Source organism: Aplysia californica, unplaced genomic scaffold (genome assembly GCF_000002075.1).
Source record: "Aplysia californica isolate F4 #8 unplaced genomic scaffold, AplCal3.0 scaffold01176, whole genome shotgun sequence".
Lineage (NCBI taxonomy): Eukaryota > Metazoa > Mollusca > Gastropoda > Aplysiida > Aplysiidae > Aplysia > Aplysia californica.
Window position 1 is genome coordinate 123812 of NW_004798446.1, and position 20081 is coordinate 143892.

Below are 20081 nucleotides of genomic sequence, written 5' to 3' on the forward strand. Positions count from 1 at the left end.
GAGAGAGAAAGAGAGAAGGGGGGGGGGGGAAGAGAGAGAGAGAAAGAGAGAGAGAGAGAAGGGTGATGGTGAAGAGAGTTCGTAATCACACCAAATATTCTTCATTGTTTAAGAATGCAGGAGAAGGGACCTATATTATGCTACAACATACAATATCATATGGAGAAAAGCAAAAATTAAGTCCGAATCAGTCTCACAGAAATTTCAATTTGTAATACAGTCAAACCTGCCCTGGCCACATGTACAAATGGCACCTTTCCAAAGTACTCGAGCACTAGCAAAAACTTCTCAGACGTCAGCCACTCATTGTCATTTACAAGCCCCAAACTGCCCTCGGGGACATTGTTAATCATAATATGAGGCTGGAGCCGCTCCTGTGGAAATACAAATACAATAGCACAAATAGTGATGAGCTTACCGCTCTCTCTGCTCGTCATCTGTCCATCTTACCTTTTTGGTGAAAACTTTTGGCATCCCCTGGACAGTGGTGAATCCTGTTTTGTCGAGATTATAGATTTTTCTTCCCTCAGAAACGGTGACAATTTGATTGTCAAACCATTCACAAAGTAGGACGTCACTGTCCTCATCAACCCTGAAATCAAATATCTCTCCCCCCCTTTCTTTTTGAGATCTTCCAGTGCCATCAAAGGGCACGGCCTTGTTTTGTTGGATCTGAATTTGCAGATGGCATTTAGATTTCGATTCCTCAACTTGGAGAGAGATCTGGGGATGCAAAATAGTTATCAAAGAATACATGAGAATCTTCAGGTTGACCTTTTATCAACTGTAGGACAACCTGTCCAGCCCTCTCTATCTTCTCAAAAAAATCCTCATCTGATTTCAGACTTTTATCCCCTGCAAAAGTAAATTTGTGCCCATAACCTGATTGGTCAGCATGCACCCAGATTTTGTACCCCCATTTCTTGGGCTTTTTAGCCATGCACACTTTGAGGGAGTGTTTGCCCTTGAAGGGGACCATCATCTCCTCAACTGCTATGCAGTTCTTAGTGTCTGCACACTTGAAAATGTTCATTCAATTTTTGAATGTTCGGTCTTACTTTGAACAAGTTGTCATACTCTGGGTGGCCATTTTGTTTCATAAGAATATTGACATTCACATGGAGGAGTGACAAGATCTCCTCAAATCGATTTACTGTCATATGGTCAGCTTCATCAGGCTGCCTACTTCCAGGGGCCCGATACATACGACTAAAAGGCAGATCAACATGAACGTGCAAATGCCTAGAAATGTTTTCATCTGCTGAGATGTAATTGTATCAACATGTGATCTCTTCAAAGCAATTTTTTGGTCTGTTTGTTTCAAGTACTAGGAGATCGACCACGTCGTCTTCAAAGTGGGCTGTGAACATGTCCAATTGTGTGCGGGCGGCAATGACAGATCCCACCGGTCGTAACTCATTGGTCAACCTTGCACGATATGGTAAATCTTTCTTCGCCAAGTGCCAAATGCGAGGGGTAGAATCGGAAGCTTCACTGTGAAAGAAGAAGAATTTTTAAAAAATTGCTTGTTACTGGTACTATCCATCGAAGCAAAGGGAAAAATATCACATGAAAAATTATTAAGTTCATTACCTTCGGCCCCCACCCCTGGAGTGCCCCGGACTACCCCGGACAATGTAAATGTTTTGAACAAGTGTACACATGTGACAGTGCCACGGGCCTCTAGCTGACCTGAACTTTATTTTTCCACGCTTCTTTTTCGTTTTCGGTGACAAAGTTTCTTGGACTTGCTTGGCGTACTGTTGCCTGTGAAGGTATTGTCTGCTGAAGTCACAGTTCCTGCCCTGCGCGAAGGCCGCATCAGCATCTGCAAGTTCTGCTTCTGTTGATCTGTTGACAGTTTGTACCTCTGCTCCGGTGATGTGACGGTGCCAGGACATTTTTCTCCAATCCACACAAGCAGTACGCTGTGGTTCAGGATTCTTTGTGAGGACAAGATTGTGCAGGACATCAACCAGCTGTGGTAGTTGTTGAGGAGTCCGACACACGAGATGGTTAAGGACTGCATTCAGACTTTCTGCATTGTTGGTGTAAGTAGGCGTTGGCAGGCATCCATCCCAGAAAAGTCTCAGAACGTTATCCTTCAACTGATCAGCGAGTTTCATAAAATACGCCTCGTCATTCGCTAGCCACTGGGCTCCTGCTTTGGCCTCTCGTATGTTATATTCAGCTCTGTCGACCGACTTGATCAACATCCGTGTCAACAGCTCATTCTCCCCGTTTCTTCTGGCACTGGGTCAACAACCTGAACAATAACCGTCTTACCAACCTCTCATGCAGACACAATTTTAGTTAGTGTGCCAACAGCTTGGTTGTACATGTTTCCTCAATGGCATCTGACTTTCAAGTGTGGCAAGTTGTTTGGAAATATTCAGTGCAAGATTAAATCGCTGGTGCTGTGATTTCACAGGGTCACGTCGCTGAGCTGCCGACAGATTTAATGTTGCTTCTGCACTAGAGGCACGAAGCACCAATTGTCCTTTGTGTTGTGGGCTGTCCACGTCAATAAACACAGGAACTGGGTTTTGCAGTAATTTGCGAACCTTGTGAAAATGGCTCTATCTTGTCCTTTTCTGCGACTGGGGTAGTCCATGTTTTGAAAATCTCACGACCTTGGGGTGGCGTTGGTAGCCTAGTGGTTAGGCTACCGGACTCATAATCGTGAGATTGCGGGTTCGGGGGTTCGAGCCTCAGCTCGGTCCTACGTTGTGTCCTTGGGAAAGGCACTTTACACGTACTTCCCACTTGGCTCGGTCGTATCGGAGATGGACATTAAACTAGGAGGTCCCGCCTCTTAAATAACCTAATAGTGTTGATAGGGGCGTTAAACCCATACCATTTCACCATTTTCTCACGACCTTTTCTACCTATCAGATACAGGAACGTGGAACACTTTGTCTTCTCGGGTTCATCCTTCAGTGTTAGTTCAATGTAGAGACGTATTTCTTGTTCCCACATAGTCCATTGGTCAAATAAGGAATGTGTATCGTTGAAATTCAGTTCGTCTGGGGGCCTTAGCTTCGACATTGCTTGCTATTTTGACGATTCTGAGTTTTTTTCTGCCAGTCTTAATTTTGTGCCCAATCTGGACAAACCTTTAAAAAAAATTGATGTGACGGGTTTGCGAAGTTGTCTGCTAGGAAATCTGGGGTGCACCTTTATCGATCGACTCTCATGAGGCCTTTCTCTGACTCTTCTTGGTCAATTTACGGTCTTCTGGTCTATTCCATTACTTCATCCTCTTACCATTGCTTTCACTAGACTATTGCACATATTTCTGACACCTTGTTGTGGGCTGTCCACGTAAATAAACACAGGAACGACTGTGGGAACTTTCAGACAAACTTTAATGTGACATGACAGTCACCATTCCAATTATCAAAAGTTACCAGCTAGGCCAAACATAATTATAAGCCAGGCGCTCTTGCCTAAAAGAGGCCAAATGATATTACAACACTTTGTAATACTTCTTTGTCCACCATGCAGCACATAATATATATCTCTGTCATAGAGACATATTCCATGCATCTCTCGCAAAGCAAGTACATCCCTGCATGGCAGTGACATGGCTTTAAAAAAGCCACAGATGCATGCCGTCGTCGTTACCTGCAGTTCTCCCCATTCACTTTACAGACTAACTGCAGTTCCACTTCCTTCTGGAAATTGTATATTTCTTGCTAGTTCATATTGTCTTTTGACGTAGCTGAAAGCAAAAGGTGTCAAGTTCTTTTGATAATCTGAAACTGCAGTCTGCCCCACGGGGAGAGCAGCTGGAACTTTTTGGAAGCTTTCAGTTGCTCTGTGGTGCTTTTCTTGCTTAGGAAAATCGAAACATGTCATAAGTTCTTTTGTGAACATGAGAAGGTTGGACTTTTTTCCCACAACAGATTTATTTTTTGGCTTCTAATCGATTGTTAGTTCTATTCATCAGATGACCAGAATCGGCTTTCAATCTTTCCATCCACTCTTGTTTGATTGGGTACCAGTTGGCATGGAAGTAAGTCAGAAGACATTCGTTGCCTGTCTCTTCCAGCAGTTTCATGTTCACTTTGTGCTCAGTCTCCCTGCGTGAGTAGTAGACAAGTTTTTGAAGAATCTCTAAAAAAGTGATTTGTCTGACCACTAGAGCTGTTCATGCTTTTCTCCGTCACTTCTCAGTGGAATGTTTTTAAGGTGTGAAAGAGGTAGATTAGAAGACTTGCTTCTTGAAATTCTTCCCGTATGACTCCTCTTTCGGTCCAATCTTTATCTGCCATAAAGCATTGAGTGTTTGTGATTCATTCTGCTTCTTAAAGCAGGAAACCATGGTTTTCATTGTCACTTTGTCCTCTGATTTAACTATCCAGATGGCAACCACCTGGCTTTCTCCATTTCCATCCACGCCCAACATGATGTACAGAGGCATGCCAAGGTTATTGACCTTGTAGGTAGCACCTACGAGAATCACTTCCAGAAACACCAGAAACATTTCTTGCCATTATCTTCTCTGGTAAAAAAATGTCTTCAAGAACACCCCCCTCTCTGAAGTACCTTCATTGTGGCACCTGCAAAGTTAAATATATCTTAAAGTTAAATGCATGATGTCGATCATTTTTAAAAAAGCATACAATTTATACAAAGGCGTTCACTTCTGTAATTCACTCCCTTTATAGATTTTGTTTGTGGCAAACAAGATCAAGATTCTGGTTTGTGAAGTTTGTGATGTAATATGTCATTGATGCTGCTGGGGTGGAAGCAATTTAATTTGGTAGATATCCATATTTAGGTCTTTTGGGGAAGTGTATCTAGCTTCAGATATAGATTTCTAGCTGTAAAACTGGATGATGGTATTGTTGAGAGTGGAAGTTGAGGATGTGAATGTATTAGTTTGATCTAGTCATGTGAGCAGGTTGTTCTTGCTGTTGTAATTAAACGAGAACAACTACACCTATTACTACAGGTACTTACGAATAATTGGGACTGCGTATTTTTAGAAATGCTTAAATGTGTGTTTTGTGATGGAACTTAGTTTTTTGATCTGGTACGACTTTTTTTTTTACCTTTTCACCCCGTTGCTCAAAAATAGCTTTGCTGACAAGTGGGACCTTTCTCCAGGCACACAAGCATTTAAACAACTTGAGTGCTCACAGTGCAGTGCGTTTGGGGAGGGGGTGTCCAAAAAGGAGTCAGAGTGAGAGAGAGAGGGGGGGGGGGGAATATCCATGTATGTATTGTACACCTGCTGTGATAATTCTGTCATTTGTTGGCATGGGCTGGTTCTTTGTCCAGGAATTTGCAATGATATGATTGAGTTTGTAAGTGAAGGAAAGGGAAAAAGAGTAAGGTTTTGTGTGTGTTTTTACTGTGCTGCTATGCATTTGATATCTTACTTAACACTATTTTGCAAGGGAAGCCTGATAGTTTCTACTTTCCGATCGAGTTGTAAGGGTGCCTTTTTAGACTTCACGGGGGCCTCTTCAGCGACAGGCTTCATCCGAACTCTTAAGACTGAAACCATGGAATAAAAGCATTTGTATGAAATGGCAACAAAATGTTTGCTTGCTATTAATAGACTGTGGTCGTAATGAAACTGCAACTCTATATACAAACTGTCAAAATATTATGCTCAGAACCTTACGTAACAAAATTTTTTCATCTCTAATGAAATTATATCAAATGAAAGAAAGAGTGAGTCTGTTCAGCTAGTACTTGGGAAAAGAAGCATTTGATTTAAAGTTCTGGTCTTCTGTAATGATGCAAGACTAGAATTATTGTACGAAATACACAACTAAATTTCATTGACCACACCACATGACCAAACAGTCCACAACAAACCCAAACCCAGTGAATGAATTCTCAATATATTCCACTTACCATAAGATTTTCGGGTTCTGTCATTGTCACCTTCATTTACGGTGAAGCTTGTGTCCTGTTCCCCGAAAATCTCAATTGATGTTGAAATGCAAGATCCTTCCCTTCTGTTGCTGCCATTTCCTTGGTTCCGGGTAGGCCTATGATTTTTTATCGGTTTTGGAAGGAAAGCGCTTCTGTTGCTGCCATCTCCTTGGTTCTGGGTAGGCCTATTTGTAATCGGTTTTGGAAGAGAAGATCTTCCACTCCTGTTGCTGTCATCTTTAGATCTAGTCTCAGAGCAGCCTGTGTCCCGATACTGGGATATTGTTATTGGCGCTGAAAATGTAAATATCTGTACGTTGTCACCGCCATCTTCATTACGTCTAGTTTCCTTGGCTTTGAAAAGCAAGAAGATTATTCGATTTTGTCTCCTATAGTTCTACTCTTCATGGTGCAGTCTGTCTGCTGCTGATACTGGGAGTTTGTGACCACCTTTGAAAAAGAAAAAAAAAAGAAAATGGAATTTAGCGGCACCGTCATGTCTTTATTTGAATACACAAACTGTATTAGTATGAATCCAAGCTCAAAATTTCAATACCCGTTGCTACCGCGCGGGCATAGCCCAAAAATCAAACAGGAATGATATTAGAGATATATACTAAAACGGGCTTAAGCTCCCGCGCGAGCAAAGCCCATTAATCAAAGTGGAACGAATAACATTAAAACTGGCGTAAGCTCCCGCGTGGCAAAGCCCAAAATCCAAGTAGAATATAGGATTTTATATTAAAACGGGCATAAAAGCTCCCTCGTAGGTAAAGCTCAAAATCAAAGTGGAATATTACATATATTAAAACAGGCATAAGCTGTCGAGCTGGCAAAGCCCAAAATCAAAGTGGAATAAATAATGTTAAAACGGGCATAAGCTGCCGTGCGGGCAAAACCCGGAACCAAAGTAAAGAGAATATTTCGTCGTGAACAACATAGGGATACACTCGTGACAAATTAATGCTCATTAATTCTAGAACAAGCAGTCATGGTAAGAATATCTAAACTACCTTAGTATTTAATCTTCAAAATCTATATTATTTATAGTGAGACAGTTTAATATAAGAAAAAAGCTGGATTCTTCATTTATTGTGATAATCGTGAGATTGCGGGTTCGGGGGTTCGAGCCTCAGCTCTGTCCGACTCTGTGTCCTTGGGAAAGGCACTTTACACGAATTTCCCACTTGTCTCGGTCTTTTCGGAGATGGACGTTAAATTCGGAGGTCCCGCCTCTTAAATAACCTGTGTTGATAGGGGCGTTAAACCTATGCCATTTCACCGTTTATATATTGTGATGGTTGTATTACAGAGACAAAAAAGAAATGTCATTCATAGCAGCAACAGATGCAAACATGTCAGAATGTGTACATGTATTATTTTCATGTTTATACAATATTTATATCTCTATCACATAAAAGATGGTTCATAAAAAGGTCTGACCAGACAAAAGTTGTGGTAAAACCTAAATGACATTCTTGTACAAGCTAGATTTTATCTAACTAAGAGATAATTTGTCATGTGGATGTTCTGGTTGTATCAAAGAGACGACTTTAAGAATGTCACTCATTCCGGCAACGGATGCCACCACAACAGAATTTTCTAATTTTCTAAATATCTTCAACCTCTCACGGGAAAGAAGCATCGTAAAAAAATGACTTGGTAGAAACTTGTCAGAAGACCCAAATAAGATGTTTGTATACGAGTTAGATTTATCTGTGAGGTATATTTTTTCTTGTGGAAGTTCTGGTTGTATCAAAGGGACGAAGGACGAATGTCCCGCGTTCCAGCAACGGATGCCACCACAACAGAATTTTCTTACTTTCTAAATATCTATTAAAAGTTTGGATTGTTTTGGGGGAATTTTCCAAAGGTTTCCATGTACAATGTACTTTGTTTGCTCCTATCAGAGATGGAAGTTAAATTTGGAGATCCAGCCTCTTGAATTACCTTACATTAGGCATTAAGGCCTTGCCATAACATATATTGTCTACACATTGATACATGTACAAACTTTTCCACCATTTTGAACAATAAAATTCACACAATTTAAAGATACAACTTTCTTTTTTTCTTTGATGTATCGTTTTGAATTTGAGTTTTGGGGTGGTGGTGAAGGCCATTGAGGTTCGGGGTCTTCCTCTCTTTTGCTCTCCCTGTGTAGAACCAGAACTAACTCAGGAGAACCCTTGCTATTGGTTCTTCCAACCCCCAGTGACATTTGTTGTAAATGGAAGGATCTGTGTGGCCTGGTTTCCAGTTGTGTGTATTTCTGTCCCTGTGGTTTTATGCACCCTGCATAATTTAGCAAAATTTGATTTTTTTTTTCATAATTTCTGATTATTTTGTTTTATTATTCTTTGTTAAAATTAACAGAATCGCATAATTTCCTTTTTTTGGCTGATTTTGCATAATTTCAAAATTTTTCATGCGTAAAACGATGGGGGCAGGTATTTTTCGATCTTCAGTGGCGCAAGTGAATACTCAGAATCTGTTTACTCGTGTTGGACCAGATCTACATAATTTTTGCAGGGTTTTTAAAAGATTTTCATCGGCTTCAGAATTCAGCGGTAATGGTAGTAGTAGTAGTAGTAGTAGTAGTAGAAGAAGCACATTATTACTGTTATATAAATGTACATGTAATTACATCAAAAGACACAACGATCATCTCTGATAGATCAGTTGAGTGGGTGGAAAGCCTTCAGAACTTGTTAAATTAACAACGTCTAAGGATGCCCTGTTTAGAGTTCGGACCAGGGTCTTTTGCGCCATAGCTGGCATAGCACCAGATAACCAGATAACTAACCCAACTATCTACGTTAGAGTTAGAGTCTGCTTGAACTTAAACTGAACACGGTGGTCCATTTGAAAACAGCAGTAAGCCGACCCGACAGACATTAAAACCCCTAAGTTTTTTCCCCACTATTTCAGGGGGCTCTCGTGGGCCAGAGGTTAAGGTGTTGGCCTCTCATTCAAAGGTCCCGGGTTCGAATCCGGGTAGCGACCGAAAAATTTTCTTCTCTAAAATTGTCTCCTTTCACCTCCTTTCCTGCTCTCTAGCAATGTTCTGTTGTCTGCTTTCATTTCCACTTTCTGCCCCCACCCCCTCACCTCCTTTGCTCTCTCCTCTGGGCTCCTGACTCTTTCTGCAGCCTTTCTACTGCTACTCCTTGGCTCCTCCTTACTGCTGTCTTTCAACCACACCCCTGATCTTCTGGTAGGAAAGATCTACACCTAGCCTTCTCGGACAAGGGCGAAAAAATCTCGGAGGGCCCGTGTGCAAGTTGCGCACGTTAAGGTGAACTAGGTACAGCTGAAATGAAAATTTTTGTTTGGGCTCTAAATTAAGTGTACTGGGATTCCCAATAACCAGTATGGGTCAAGAAACAAAAACACACTATCCCTATATGATTTCACTGTCAATTTTAAAAATTTTTTAGATGCAAAGGGTTCGACAGACCAAAATTTGCGCAAATTGTTGGCAGGGATTCTGAAAAAGATTGAATTGATACAGCCTTGATATTGTCACACAGAGTTTGTGTATATACAACCTGCAACGTACTAAAGATTTACTTTCCTAAGTCTCATACTTTTCTTGTAACTGCCCTTTTAGTGTCATATACGATACTTGGACAAAAAAATGATCACAAATCAGAGTGATACTGTCAATCTTTTTAACACTGACGGAAGACTTATTACAATATCGCAATATTCTTTTAGTACGTTGCAAACATATTATCTAGAAACAGTCATGCAAAGTTGGATTCAGCTGCGACGAGTACTTTTAGAAATATCTCTGCCAAGGTGACCCACCCCCCTAAGAAAATCATAGTTTTTAGAAAACTTTAAAAAACACGAATTCATACCATTCTATTACCACACAATGTTAAAATACATGGCATATGTGAGCACTTTATAGATGTTTTGGACACTTGAAAATATTTCCAATCGATAAAGCAGATGTTGCTCAACTAAAATAGTCCAAAATGGAAAAATCGGTTTTGGATACCAAAATCGACTTTTTAGGCTGCCGTGGTGTACCTTAAAGATCCCTTGGTGGTCTAAAATCGATTAGAGTAGGCTTCGGCCGCCACCCAGGCAAAATTCAAAATTTCCTACCAACTGAAAATATTAGAAGTGTCCCGCGCGCTCATATGACCTCTGCAGTTGCGAGCGCCGTAAAACACTTTACCAAAAAAACAACAAAAAACCCCCACTATTTCAGCAACTTCCAAACTAAAAACTCAGCTGCTAAACTGAAGAAAATTCATTGGTCCTTCGGGTTTCGATTTAAACGGACTCCGTTGTTTGTGTGCTCTTGTTTCTGGTAAAGTGTGTGGTTGGAATAATCTGCTTCTTTCTTTCCATCCATTATTTCTTTCTGTCTGTCTTGTCTTTTTCCTGAACCAGTGTCTGTGGTGTATTGGCTTGGCGCTTAGTTGTCATAACACACAGAAGACTGGAGTCCAGTTCATGTACGAGGGCTGTCCCACGGAAAACCGGAATTTGGCTGTACAGTCGAACCTGTGTAAGACGGCCACCCATTGTCAAGGTGAAAAGTGGCCGTATACGACAGCTGGCCGTCTTAGGCAGGACTGATCAAGATGAAGAAAACGAACCATTCCTATCTGAGAAAACAAAACCTTCCTTTCTGAGGTCCCAACCGAAGGTAGATCTAGTTGCATTGCTGTTGTTATTATTTTTGTTGTTGTTTTCGCTGGTTTATTTTTCTTTTGTTGCTGCTTTTGTGCACGGGTGACAATAAAACGAAATGTGTCAGACAAGGGGGACCAAGTGCTATGGTAAAACAAACACACGTGTCGCTACCACTCGGAGAACGAGCGACGCTTCTGTCACAAGTTCATGCTGACGTCCATTGTTACTTTGCTACAGACTGGGTAAACAGTGACCACTCGTCTCACTTTCGATTTGTGTATGGGTTCTGGGCGGGGCTTATGGGTTATGAGGGATCACACGCTTCCCTCCCCAGCAGATGAAAATTAATTTTGTTACCTATTGGTCAACAGTGGGAGGGGCCTACGCAACATGATCAGTTGGAGGGACTACTTAACAACGACAGGTTTTTAGATTATGATGGCTCGCCCACAACACCAGGGGCCAGTGCTTGATTTATGACAAAGCGTAATGGAGTCACTCAGGTGGCCGTTTAAGACAGGTGTTATTGCTTTGTGTGATAGGGGTTGTGTGTTGAAATATGGTGGCCGCGTTGGACAGGTGCCCGTTTTACACAGTTAGATTATATAGAAAAAACGCAAAGGGGGGGGGGGGGGAATGGAAAGTGTCCGTTTGTACAGGTGACCGTCTTATAGAGGTGGCCGTCAGGACAGGTTCGACTGTAATTTGAAAACTATTCAATATTTTCCCATTCTGTAAACGCACACTTGTAAAACAATCATTTAGAAATTTTCCTATTGAGCACCATGTGCATCACACAAACCAAACGAGCACAGCAGTTCTCAAAAGATGGCTACCCCCTTGGAAAATTGGTCAAGGGTAGAAGTGAGGTCTGTCATTCGGTTTCTGACCGCAAAAGGTCTCAAACCTCTAGAAATACACACTGAAATAAAGTCAGTTTATGGGGAGAAAGTAATGGCAAAGTCACAGGTATATGAGTGATGTAGTAAGTCCAAAGCCGGGCACTCCGATATCAATGACAAAGTTTACCCAGTATCTTGTTTTTCTGCCAAGACTGAGGACAACAAGAGTCGCGTTAACGAACTTATTCAAACAGACAGGCGCCTAAAAATTCGCGAAATTTGCGAGTCGCTAAACATTTCAAAGTCGACTGTCTATAGGATAGAGTTTGATGAGCTGCACTATTGAAAGGTCTCTGCTTGATGGGTTGGGACCGAAAAAGACCAGCGGGGTCATTTTGCAGCATGGCAACACAACGCCACACACCGCAAACGTCACGAAAGACTGGTTCCAAAGGTTCGGCTAGGAAGTTCTACTACACCCCCCTCACAGTCCTGACTTGGCCCTGTCAGATTATCACCCTTTTGAACCACTGAAACGCCATATTTCTGGACAGCGATTCACCGACGACGAAGACCTCGTGGAAGCCGTGAACGATTTGTTGAAATCCCTTAACGAAAGATTCTTCAGAGAGGGTATCTTCTCCCAGATCCAGCGATGGGAAGAATGTGTCCAGCGGGATGGTGATTACATTGAGAAATAAAGCACACGTTGAGGTATGATGTGTTACAGTTTTATTATAATAGGACAAAGATTTTTGCTTTTACGGACCTTTTCCGGTTTTCCGTGGGACAGCCCTCGTATCCCACAATTCAGACACAAGGAACTGTGGAGATGATTTTTATCGTGTGTCCTGGTCTTTCTGATGGGTCATTGTATCACACTCCGTCCGAGTTTGCGCTGACAGGCAAGGTCAAAACCAGCCTCCTTAATGTCTAAATAGTGTCGGGTGGTGGGAGGGGGGGGGCATATAAAAAAATTACTGAATAGCTGTTTTTGTGTTGATATACTCAACTAGAAAATCTACCTTAAAAGACAAATTCTCTGCTGTCTGATACTGAAATCAGTGGGACTGAAAAGTAGTTGAAGATTGTGGATTTTCAACTTTTGGCTGTGGGTCCATGGATGAGGCAGTTAGTCACTGATTTGATCGGTGAAATACTTTTACTGTTTTTAAAATTTGTTTTCAATGGCAGGTGGTTGGTGAGTACTTCGGTGTGGTTCACTCATTTTTCCTCATCAAACGACGTGGCGTCGGTGGCCTAGTGGTTAGGCTACCGGACATTTTCCTCTCTTCTTTTGTATGTTTGTCACTCTCTTGTGACCTGCTATTTCCGGGTTGCCTTGATAGTTGAAGCAGACCTTGTGCTGTTGAAGCAAGAGAGGTGGGCAGAGTGGGTCTGATTCCCCGTAAAGACTTCTCCGTTGACACCCACCCCTTGGCGCTCATATGACCTTATGCAGTTGCGAGTGCTGTAAAACCCTCTACTATAATAAAGTAAAAATAACTCTCTTGTTACACTCTTTGACACTTATATATGACCTAATTGTGTAGCAAGTGCCGTGCGATTCCTTACTATTTATAACGAAATGAAACAGCTAACTAATGACTTGACGGTTACATTGTTGCAGTGTATTCTATTTTTTGCTGTTGAAAACTAAGTACATGTACATATAAATGGACATAAGTGTTAATGCAAAATATATTTGTTTATTGTTTTTAAAGGAGTACAATCATTTTGAAAATGGATATATTATATATGTATATATATATAAAAGAAGACAGTCTTATGTAAGATTATACAACTGTAATCCCAGATGGCTTGTTTAAAACTGTTTCTACAGAATCAATAAAGATTAATGTGAAATCAACCAGAAAAGTAATACATGTACATGTCAAATGTATTTAAAAAAAATGTTTTATACTTAAAACCAAACCAAAATGGGGGAAATCGACATATATAAGTAGCAAAGCAAATAGATGGGTGCGCCGTTGTAAGATTATACTTTGTTTAAATATTTATTTCCGTTTCATTTTTCTGTTTTGGTATCACTTTAAATTGTTGCCAATAAATGATGTGTCCTAGTTGTTTGCAGACTGTTTCTTGTTGTTGTTGTTGTTGTTTTTTTTGTGTGAAATGTGTTAGTTGCAAGAAATGGAAGCATCAATTAATTATCTACTAGAACTAAAAAAAATAAAATAATGAATGCACTTCTGTAACGATACATTTTTTCTTCTTTTGCACGCAAATGAAATGGAACGATGACAATGCACAACATGAGCTGACATAGCATTGCTTAAAGGGGTATACTGGCATACTGTACACGTGTTAGTGAGTGGTTAGCAGGTGCACTGGTGTGGTTTGTTCCTTTTTTCCTATCAAACATCTATCATCCTTATAAATCTGTGGTCCTTCTATTCTTTGTGTGTTTCTCTCTAGTATGACCTCTGAATTTCAGCACTTATATGACTTATTTGTATTGCAAATACCGAACATAAAACTCTTACTACCCCCCCCCCAAAAAAAACCCCCCCACAAAAAACAAACAAAAAAACAAAAACACAACAAACATTTTAAAAAAATTAATTAAGAAACGTATTTTATTGTTTGGCAGTATCTAGAGTAAAACCAAACAAGGGATTAAGTTAAACGTATAAATCAATCCTAACGTGTATGTGGTTCTTTGGATAAAAGTCTTTCTGTTTCTATTGAAATCTTTTTCGTTTCCCAGAAATCTCATTAAGACTGTAACTATTCTACAGAATGTAGATGTCTTTAACTTAACCTTTAACTTTTAACCTCTTTTGACACAATTTCTATCATTTTGGAGTTGAGCTGCTTTGTTCCTGAACACCAAGGCTGACCCAGACTAAGATATTATAATAGCTCGTTCGTCAATGTTTGTGACAAATACATCCGCAGATAATATTTCTCCTGCAGCTGTTTGACGTACTCATAGTTTTGTTTAAAGTAAATGAGAAAGAGTAGCACAAATCTCAGACTCACTCTGTCACCTAGAAGTACAATGTATCTGATGGCAAGATGAAGACAAGACAACCAGATTAGTATCTAAAGATATAGCAGCTAGTGTTGCAGCAAAAAGATAGGCACAGAGCCTTATAATCATTACAGTAGCCTGAATAGCAGTTCTTTCTATGAAGTTAGTCTGGGTGTATATATTTTCTCCTTCCAGGCTTTTCCATTCAGACTTGTTTATTCAATGAAAGAAATATAGTATCCTCTCATGTGTATGTGTAATGTTGCTTTATAAACTTTGTTATACAATGTTTATATGAATATGCTTTTAGTGGCATAAGATATTTACGAGTCCTGAGACATTCCTTTGATTTAGAACACTTTGTTATATACAGAAAATGAATGTGATCAGTTAGAAAAAATGACATACATTTCCACAAGTCTGTTTATTTTATATAAAATATCCACAAAAATGAGCACAAGAAGGACATCAACGATTCGAAATAACACATGAAATGTCATTCAATCTAAGACATTGCGATTTTATGTCGAAGACGTTGCCGTTAAATCGTTAAGTGCTAATTTTGCGGGTTTTTTCACTGGCCAGAAAAATAAACGATTCTGTGATCTTTACATTGTTATGCTGTTCAGAAAAGTTCCTGTACATGTGTAATGGCAGCCTAGTGTTTTAAATTATTTTTGGTAAGTAATATTAGCCATTGCTTGGAAAGATAATATTTTCCTTTTTAGCCCAAAGTGCTTACATTATTATGCTAGGTTGATCTCTGTTGCAAACCCGAATATATACACGTATGAGGCACTGGGTAGTGGGAATGGATTATACATTATATGAAATAATCAACAATCAAACAAGCAAAAATATTGACCATGATTAAAAGCCAGAACATTCCACAAACTTAAAAAAAATCTAAGTAAACGAATTTTGTATTTTAAAAGACTACGTGGACAATGGATGTTTCATTTCAATTCTAGTAGAATGGGATTTTAGGTGGTCTTCTTCATTTATTTATTTTCCCTGTTACTCGTACTTTTATCATTGTCCGTTCCAGTCTCGAAAATATAGCCTTTAATTAGCTGCCATCCAGTGCGTAAAAAAACGTTTTTTAGTTCGTTTTTAAGGTCTGAGTACGTAAGTACGTTTTTTGTGTTCTGTTTTCTAGTATTGTTCCCGACAAACTTACCGATGCTGAAAAAAAAAATGCAAAACAGGATTTGCGAATTATATAAAGGATGAGGATTGCAGCCCCTAAGTCAATAAGAGAGGCTTGTTCTTTACAAAACATTCCTGACATTACTGTTGCAGGTCTGCTTGGAAAAGTTTGAACTTATCGCATGCAGGAAATGTGTGCGAAAGGTTTGGAAGCAGGTTGTTTGTCTAATCTAATGTTCACCATCTTGACCCGCTGTGTACGTAGTCTGATTTTAAAAAAAAATGGTTTTGAAAAGTTAGTCACCATAATTGCGCTGACTCGTCTTCACTACGACGGCAGCAAACAACATTTCAGCGATTTTTCCACGTTGAGTAAGTTCAGGGTCCAGTGCTTATGCTTACAACACTTTTCTCTGCCGTTCCACATTTGAGATAACCAGCCGGGACTTATTAAACTTATTTTATGTTTTTAAATCTGAAACTGATATCGTTGCATAAAATTAAGAAAACAGTCTTCTAGCTAAGGTGACTTCAATAATATATAATGACCGAGAACAAAAGGGAGATAATAATTCTCCATTTGAAACGATGGCAGTATGGTTATTCTAAATCAAACTCCGTATTTATTAGTTGTAGATGTAGTATTATCAAATCTATAATATCTATAATGTGTTCTTGCACTCAAAGCGTAACGTTATATGTGAAGATGAGAAAGAACGACAAAACAAAACGCTTTACATTTATGTTTGATGACTCTGTTGTTACAGTTTTCCGTCAACGTTTAGGTCTACAGTACAGGGCTTATAACAATGTTAACAATGACAAATTTTTCATCTCACTAAACAACTCTTCTTAAGTGTGGATTTTTACATAAACTGCTTTTCAAACGTGAAATGATCTCGAGTGATTTGAGCAGATGTTGTAGTGTACGTTAATGTAAGAAAATTCAACTCTGCCAAAGTGGAACGTTTTAAAATTGCGTGCTGTGACATCACTCTATAACACCGCCAACCCCACCGCTCCCCCACCCCCTAACCCCCCCCCCCAGCAAACAAACAAGAAAAAACAACAAAAAACTCCCACTAATAAAATAGCGCGTCCAGCAGAACTAACTATAAGAAGCGCAGCCTAAACACTGTACTGCTGTAAGTCAGTGTAGATCTATTTTCAATAAGTTCAATTGATATTCTCAACACATTATTTCGACGTCGACCATAGACTCATCGTATTATTATATATCGCAGTGCGACTTCTTTCGACTTCTTCAAACGTATTCAAATCGCACCGTGTGCGCAGCACCCTCCTCCTTTACCCCAACACTCGTCTACAGTCTTTGCGTGACGTAAGGGGCCGCGGAGTTGTCGTACTCGTAGCCCTTGTTGTCGTTGTTTAAGGTGGGCGGAGGACCGTTCTTGCTGTCCACCACGTAAGGCAGGGCGGTGCCGTTGTCGTCCTCGAAGGCCGCGTTGATGGCCGCGTAGCGTCCTGTGCGATCCTCGGGCTGGGAGGGACCCCAGGTGGACGTGGGCTGGATACACGCAGGCTGTGGAGAAGACCGGGATGGTGGGGGCAACCGGGGGGGGGGGGGGGGGGGTGGAGGGGGAAAGGGGTGGTGAGATTTATTGTATAGAGGTTTAATGTTCCTTGCAACACTGTAACTGTAGTAAGGTTATTAAAGAAACGGGAACTGTGATTTCATTCAACGTCATTCTACCTTTAAACCGAGCCAAATGGAAAAACAACAACAAAGAAACAACAAAGTTCGTGTAAAGTGTCTCTTCCAAGGGCACAAGGTCAGAGTAAGTTGAGCCTTAAACCCTCGAACCTGCGATACATGTACCACTATTATGAGTCCAGAAATCTAATGGGGACCTTGAAAACATACTTAATCTTCAGAAAAAAGGTGCAACGCAATTTTCTTTTTTACGACTTCCTCCTTGGCTCTTCACCAAGGCAAAAATAAAGTAAACCTCACCACACACAATAAATCATGCAGACACACAAAAAAGCACACACAAACACAAAACAACCACACATTCAAAACCGCATTAAAAATCCTCATCAAACAATACCCCAACGCAGCTGTAAGGTGTAGAGCTGTCAAACAAGAAACAAATCCACAATATCACGCCCAACGCCCCACGTCGGGTATCGGTGCACGACAAACTGCGGGTCTTTCCAGAAGAAATGACGATTTTAACTGCTATTCATGAATGTGTGTGTGTGTTGGTGGTTGGCGGGTGCACTGGTGTGGTTTGCTTCTTCTTTCCTATCAAACATCTATCGTCCTTATCTCTCCTTCTTTTTTATGTTTATAACTCTCTTGTAGCACCTCGTTAATCTTCTAGCGCTCATATGGCCTTATGCAGTTGCGAGCGCTGTAAAACCTATACTAAAACTAAAATGAATGTGCGTCATCATATAAATGCGAATATCTATCATTGTTCAATGGAAGTGTACTCACGTAGCCGTATCTACAGAATTGGATGACGCCGACAATAAGGATGGCGAGGATGGGCACGGCGACCATGAGCCAGCCAATACCCTCAGCCCAGGGCGCGAATGTCTCGTCGCCATACCCGGATGTCTCGTACTGGATAGCCGAGACCACGATGATGAACTGGAGAGAGGGAGGAAGATGGGTTAGCCATGTGTGACATCGTGGTGAAATCAAGCGTTCGTTAAAAAATAAAAAGAAATCGACTCCCCCCCCCCCCGAAAAAAACAAAAAAAACCCAAACCAACACAACCCCCCCCCCCCCCCCCCCCCCAGTATTTTTCCGATCGTTCGGCAATTGTTATCTATTTTTTGGTTTGTTTTAGCTCAACACCTTTTGTGTCCATTAAAAAAAAAATTCTGGATTTTACTGACCATCATTGATCAGAAGCACAAAAAACCCCCTGCAAGTTTGCAATTATCAAGGAAACTCAAGCGTTAGGCCTTACGTCAACAAACGTCGACAGCCATTTTCTCGCTAATTTTTACCGCTGAAACCAGATACATGTACACACAAGTACAGATACACACATAGGCCTACTCACATTCTACAGATACGAACACACACATTACAGAAATACACACATACTGATACACACACATACAAACACACAAAAAACAACAACAACAACACACACACATACATTATATATTTAGACAGTGGAAAATCTTGTCAGTATTTCAAAGTGTTAGGCAAGTCTATATTTTGGAAAGAAAACGAAAGAAAATCTGGGAACTCACAATAATGGCAACAGGTGTGAGGAACATCCATGTGACGATCCAGTAGTACATGGGTTTGAATCCCAGCATCATCTCAATGTCGGATCGGAAATTGTTGAGGCCTGAATCAGATTGAAAAGTTTTAAAAATTCATTTTTGTAAATTGAATCAGTCAATCTGTTTGCACACACATGAATATAATCGAAAAAATACAAGCCTGCTTACAAGCTCCCTCCCCAAAACAAACAAACACACAAATAAACAAACAACTAAAGATAAAAAAAGATAAACAAAACGCTAACAATAAAAATAACAACAACAACAGCAGCAGCAACAACAATAGCAACAACAGCAGCACAACCAACCAACAACAACAAAAATCACAATAACCACCAACAAAAACAAACAGTAACAGTCACCACCACCACCTCTAACCAACAACAAAAATAAAAATCCCAACAGCAAGTTGGACCACAAAATATAAAAGAACACACTGATAACAACAAATAAACGATAAATAATATTTCAGTCAGAGTGGAGGGATGATATTATAAATATATTAATTAATATTGATATATAAGGATGACGCCCTTCTTTCGGAAACTATCGTGACGTTTTTAAACTTCATTTTGTGGACTTTTCAAGGCTTTCAACCAGTGCATTCGGAGTTCCCGCCTCTTTAAAAAAACACCCCCCAATAGCGTTGATAGGACGCGGTCCTAATGTGGGTATTGGCGACAGCTCAGGTGTGGTTTGCTCCTTCTTTCCTATCAAACATCTATCTTCCTTATCTTCTTTTCTTTGTGCATAATAATATGTTGCTCTTTAATAACACCTCTAATCTTCGGCACTTATATGACCTGTGTTGAAAGTGCCGTAAAACTTACTAAAACTAAAACTGATACCCTTACTTAATACTCGTAGGTGGTTGGCGGGTGCTCTGGTAGGGTTTGCTTCTTCTTTCCTACCAAACATCTATCGTCCTGATCTCCTTGTCTTCTTTTTTTATGTTTGTTACATGTACTCTCTTGTAGCACCTCTAATCTTCTGGCCCTCCTATGACCTTGTGCAGTTGCGAGCACCGCAAAACCTCTACTAAAACTTTAAAAAACCGTAATACTCACCGTAGACGTAACAAAGGCAGATGATTTCAAACAAGGCTACAACCATCAGATTGTAACTTCCACTGTAGTCGTTCATCAGAGTCAGAACTCGTATACCTCCCTGTGTACGTTGAGAGAGGTGGGGAAAAAAGGACACTTTAAAATATATGTACTTACTCTCTCTCTCTCTCTCTCTCTCTCTCTCTCTCTCTCTCTCTTTT

The 20081-nt window shown here is 40.3% G+C and overlaps 1 protein-coding gene across 1 annotated transcript in view; it reads right to left on the reverse strand.

Annotated features, from left to right (window-relative positions):
- Positions 1 to 16602: 16602 nt before the first annotated feature.
- The window catches only part of LOC101847923 (sodium- and chloride-dependent glycine transporter 1), a gene marked incomplete at its 5' end in the record, with an annotated part of 16529 nt that continues 13050 nt past the window's right edge, over positions 16603 to 20081 (reverse strand). Inside the window, 4 exon segments of the mRNA XM_013090202.1 lie at positions 16603 to 17083; positions 18005 to 18160; positions 18779 to 18879; positions 19882 to 19981. Of these exon segments, the coding sequence (XP_012945656.1) occupies positions 16865 to 17083; positions 18005 to 18160; positions 18779 to 18879; positions 19882 to 19981 (576 nt within the window).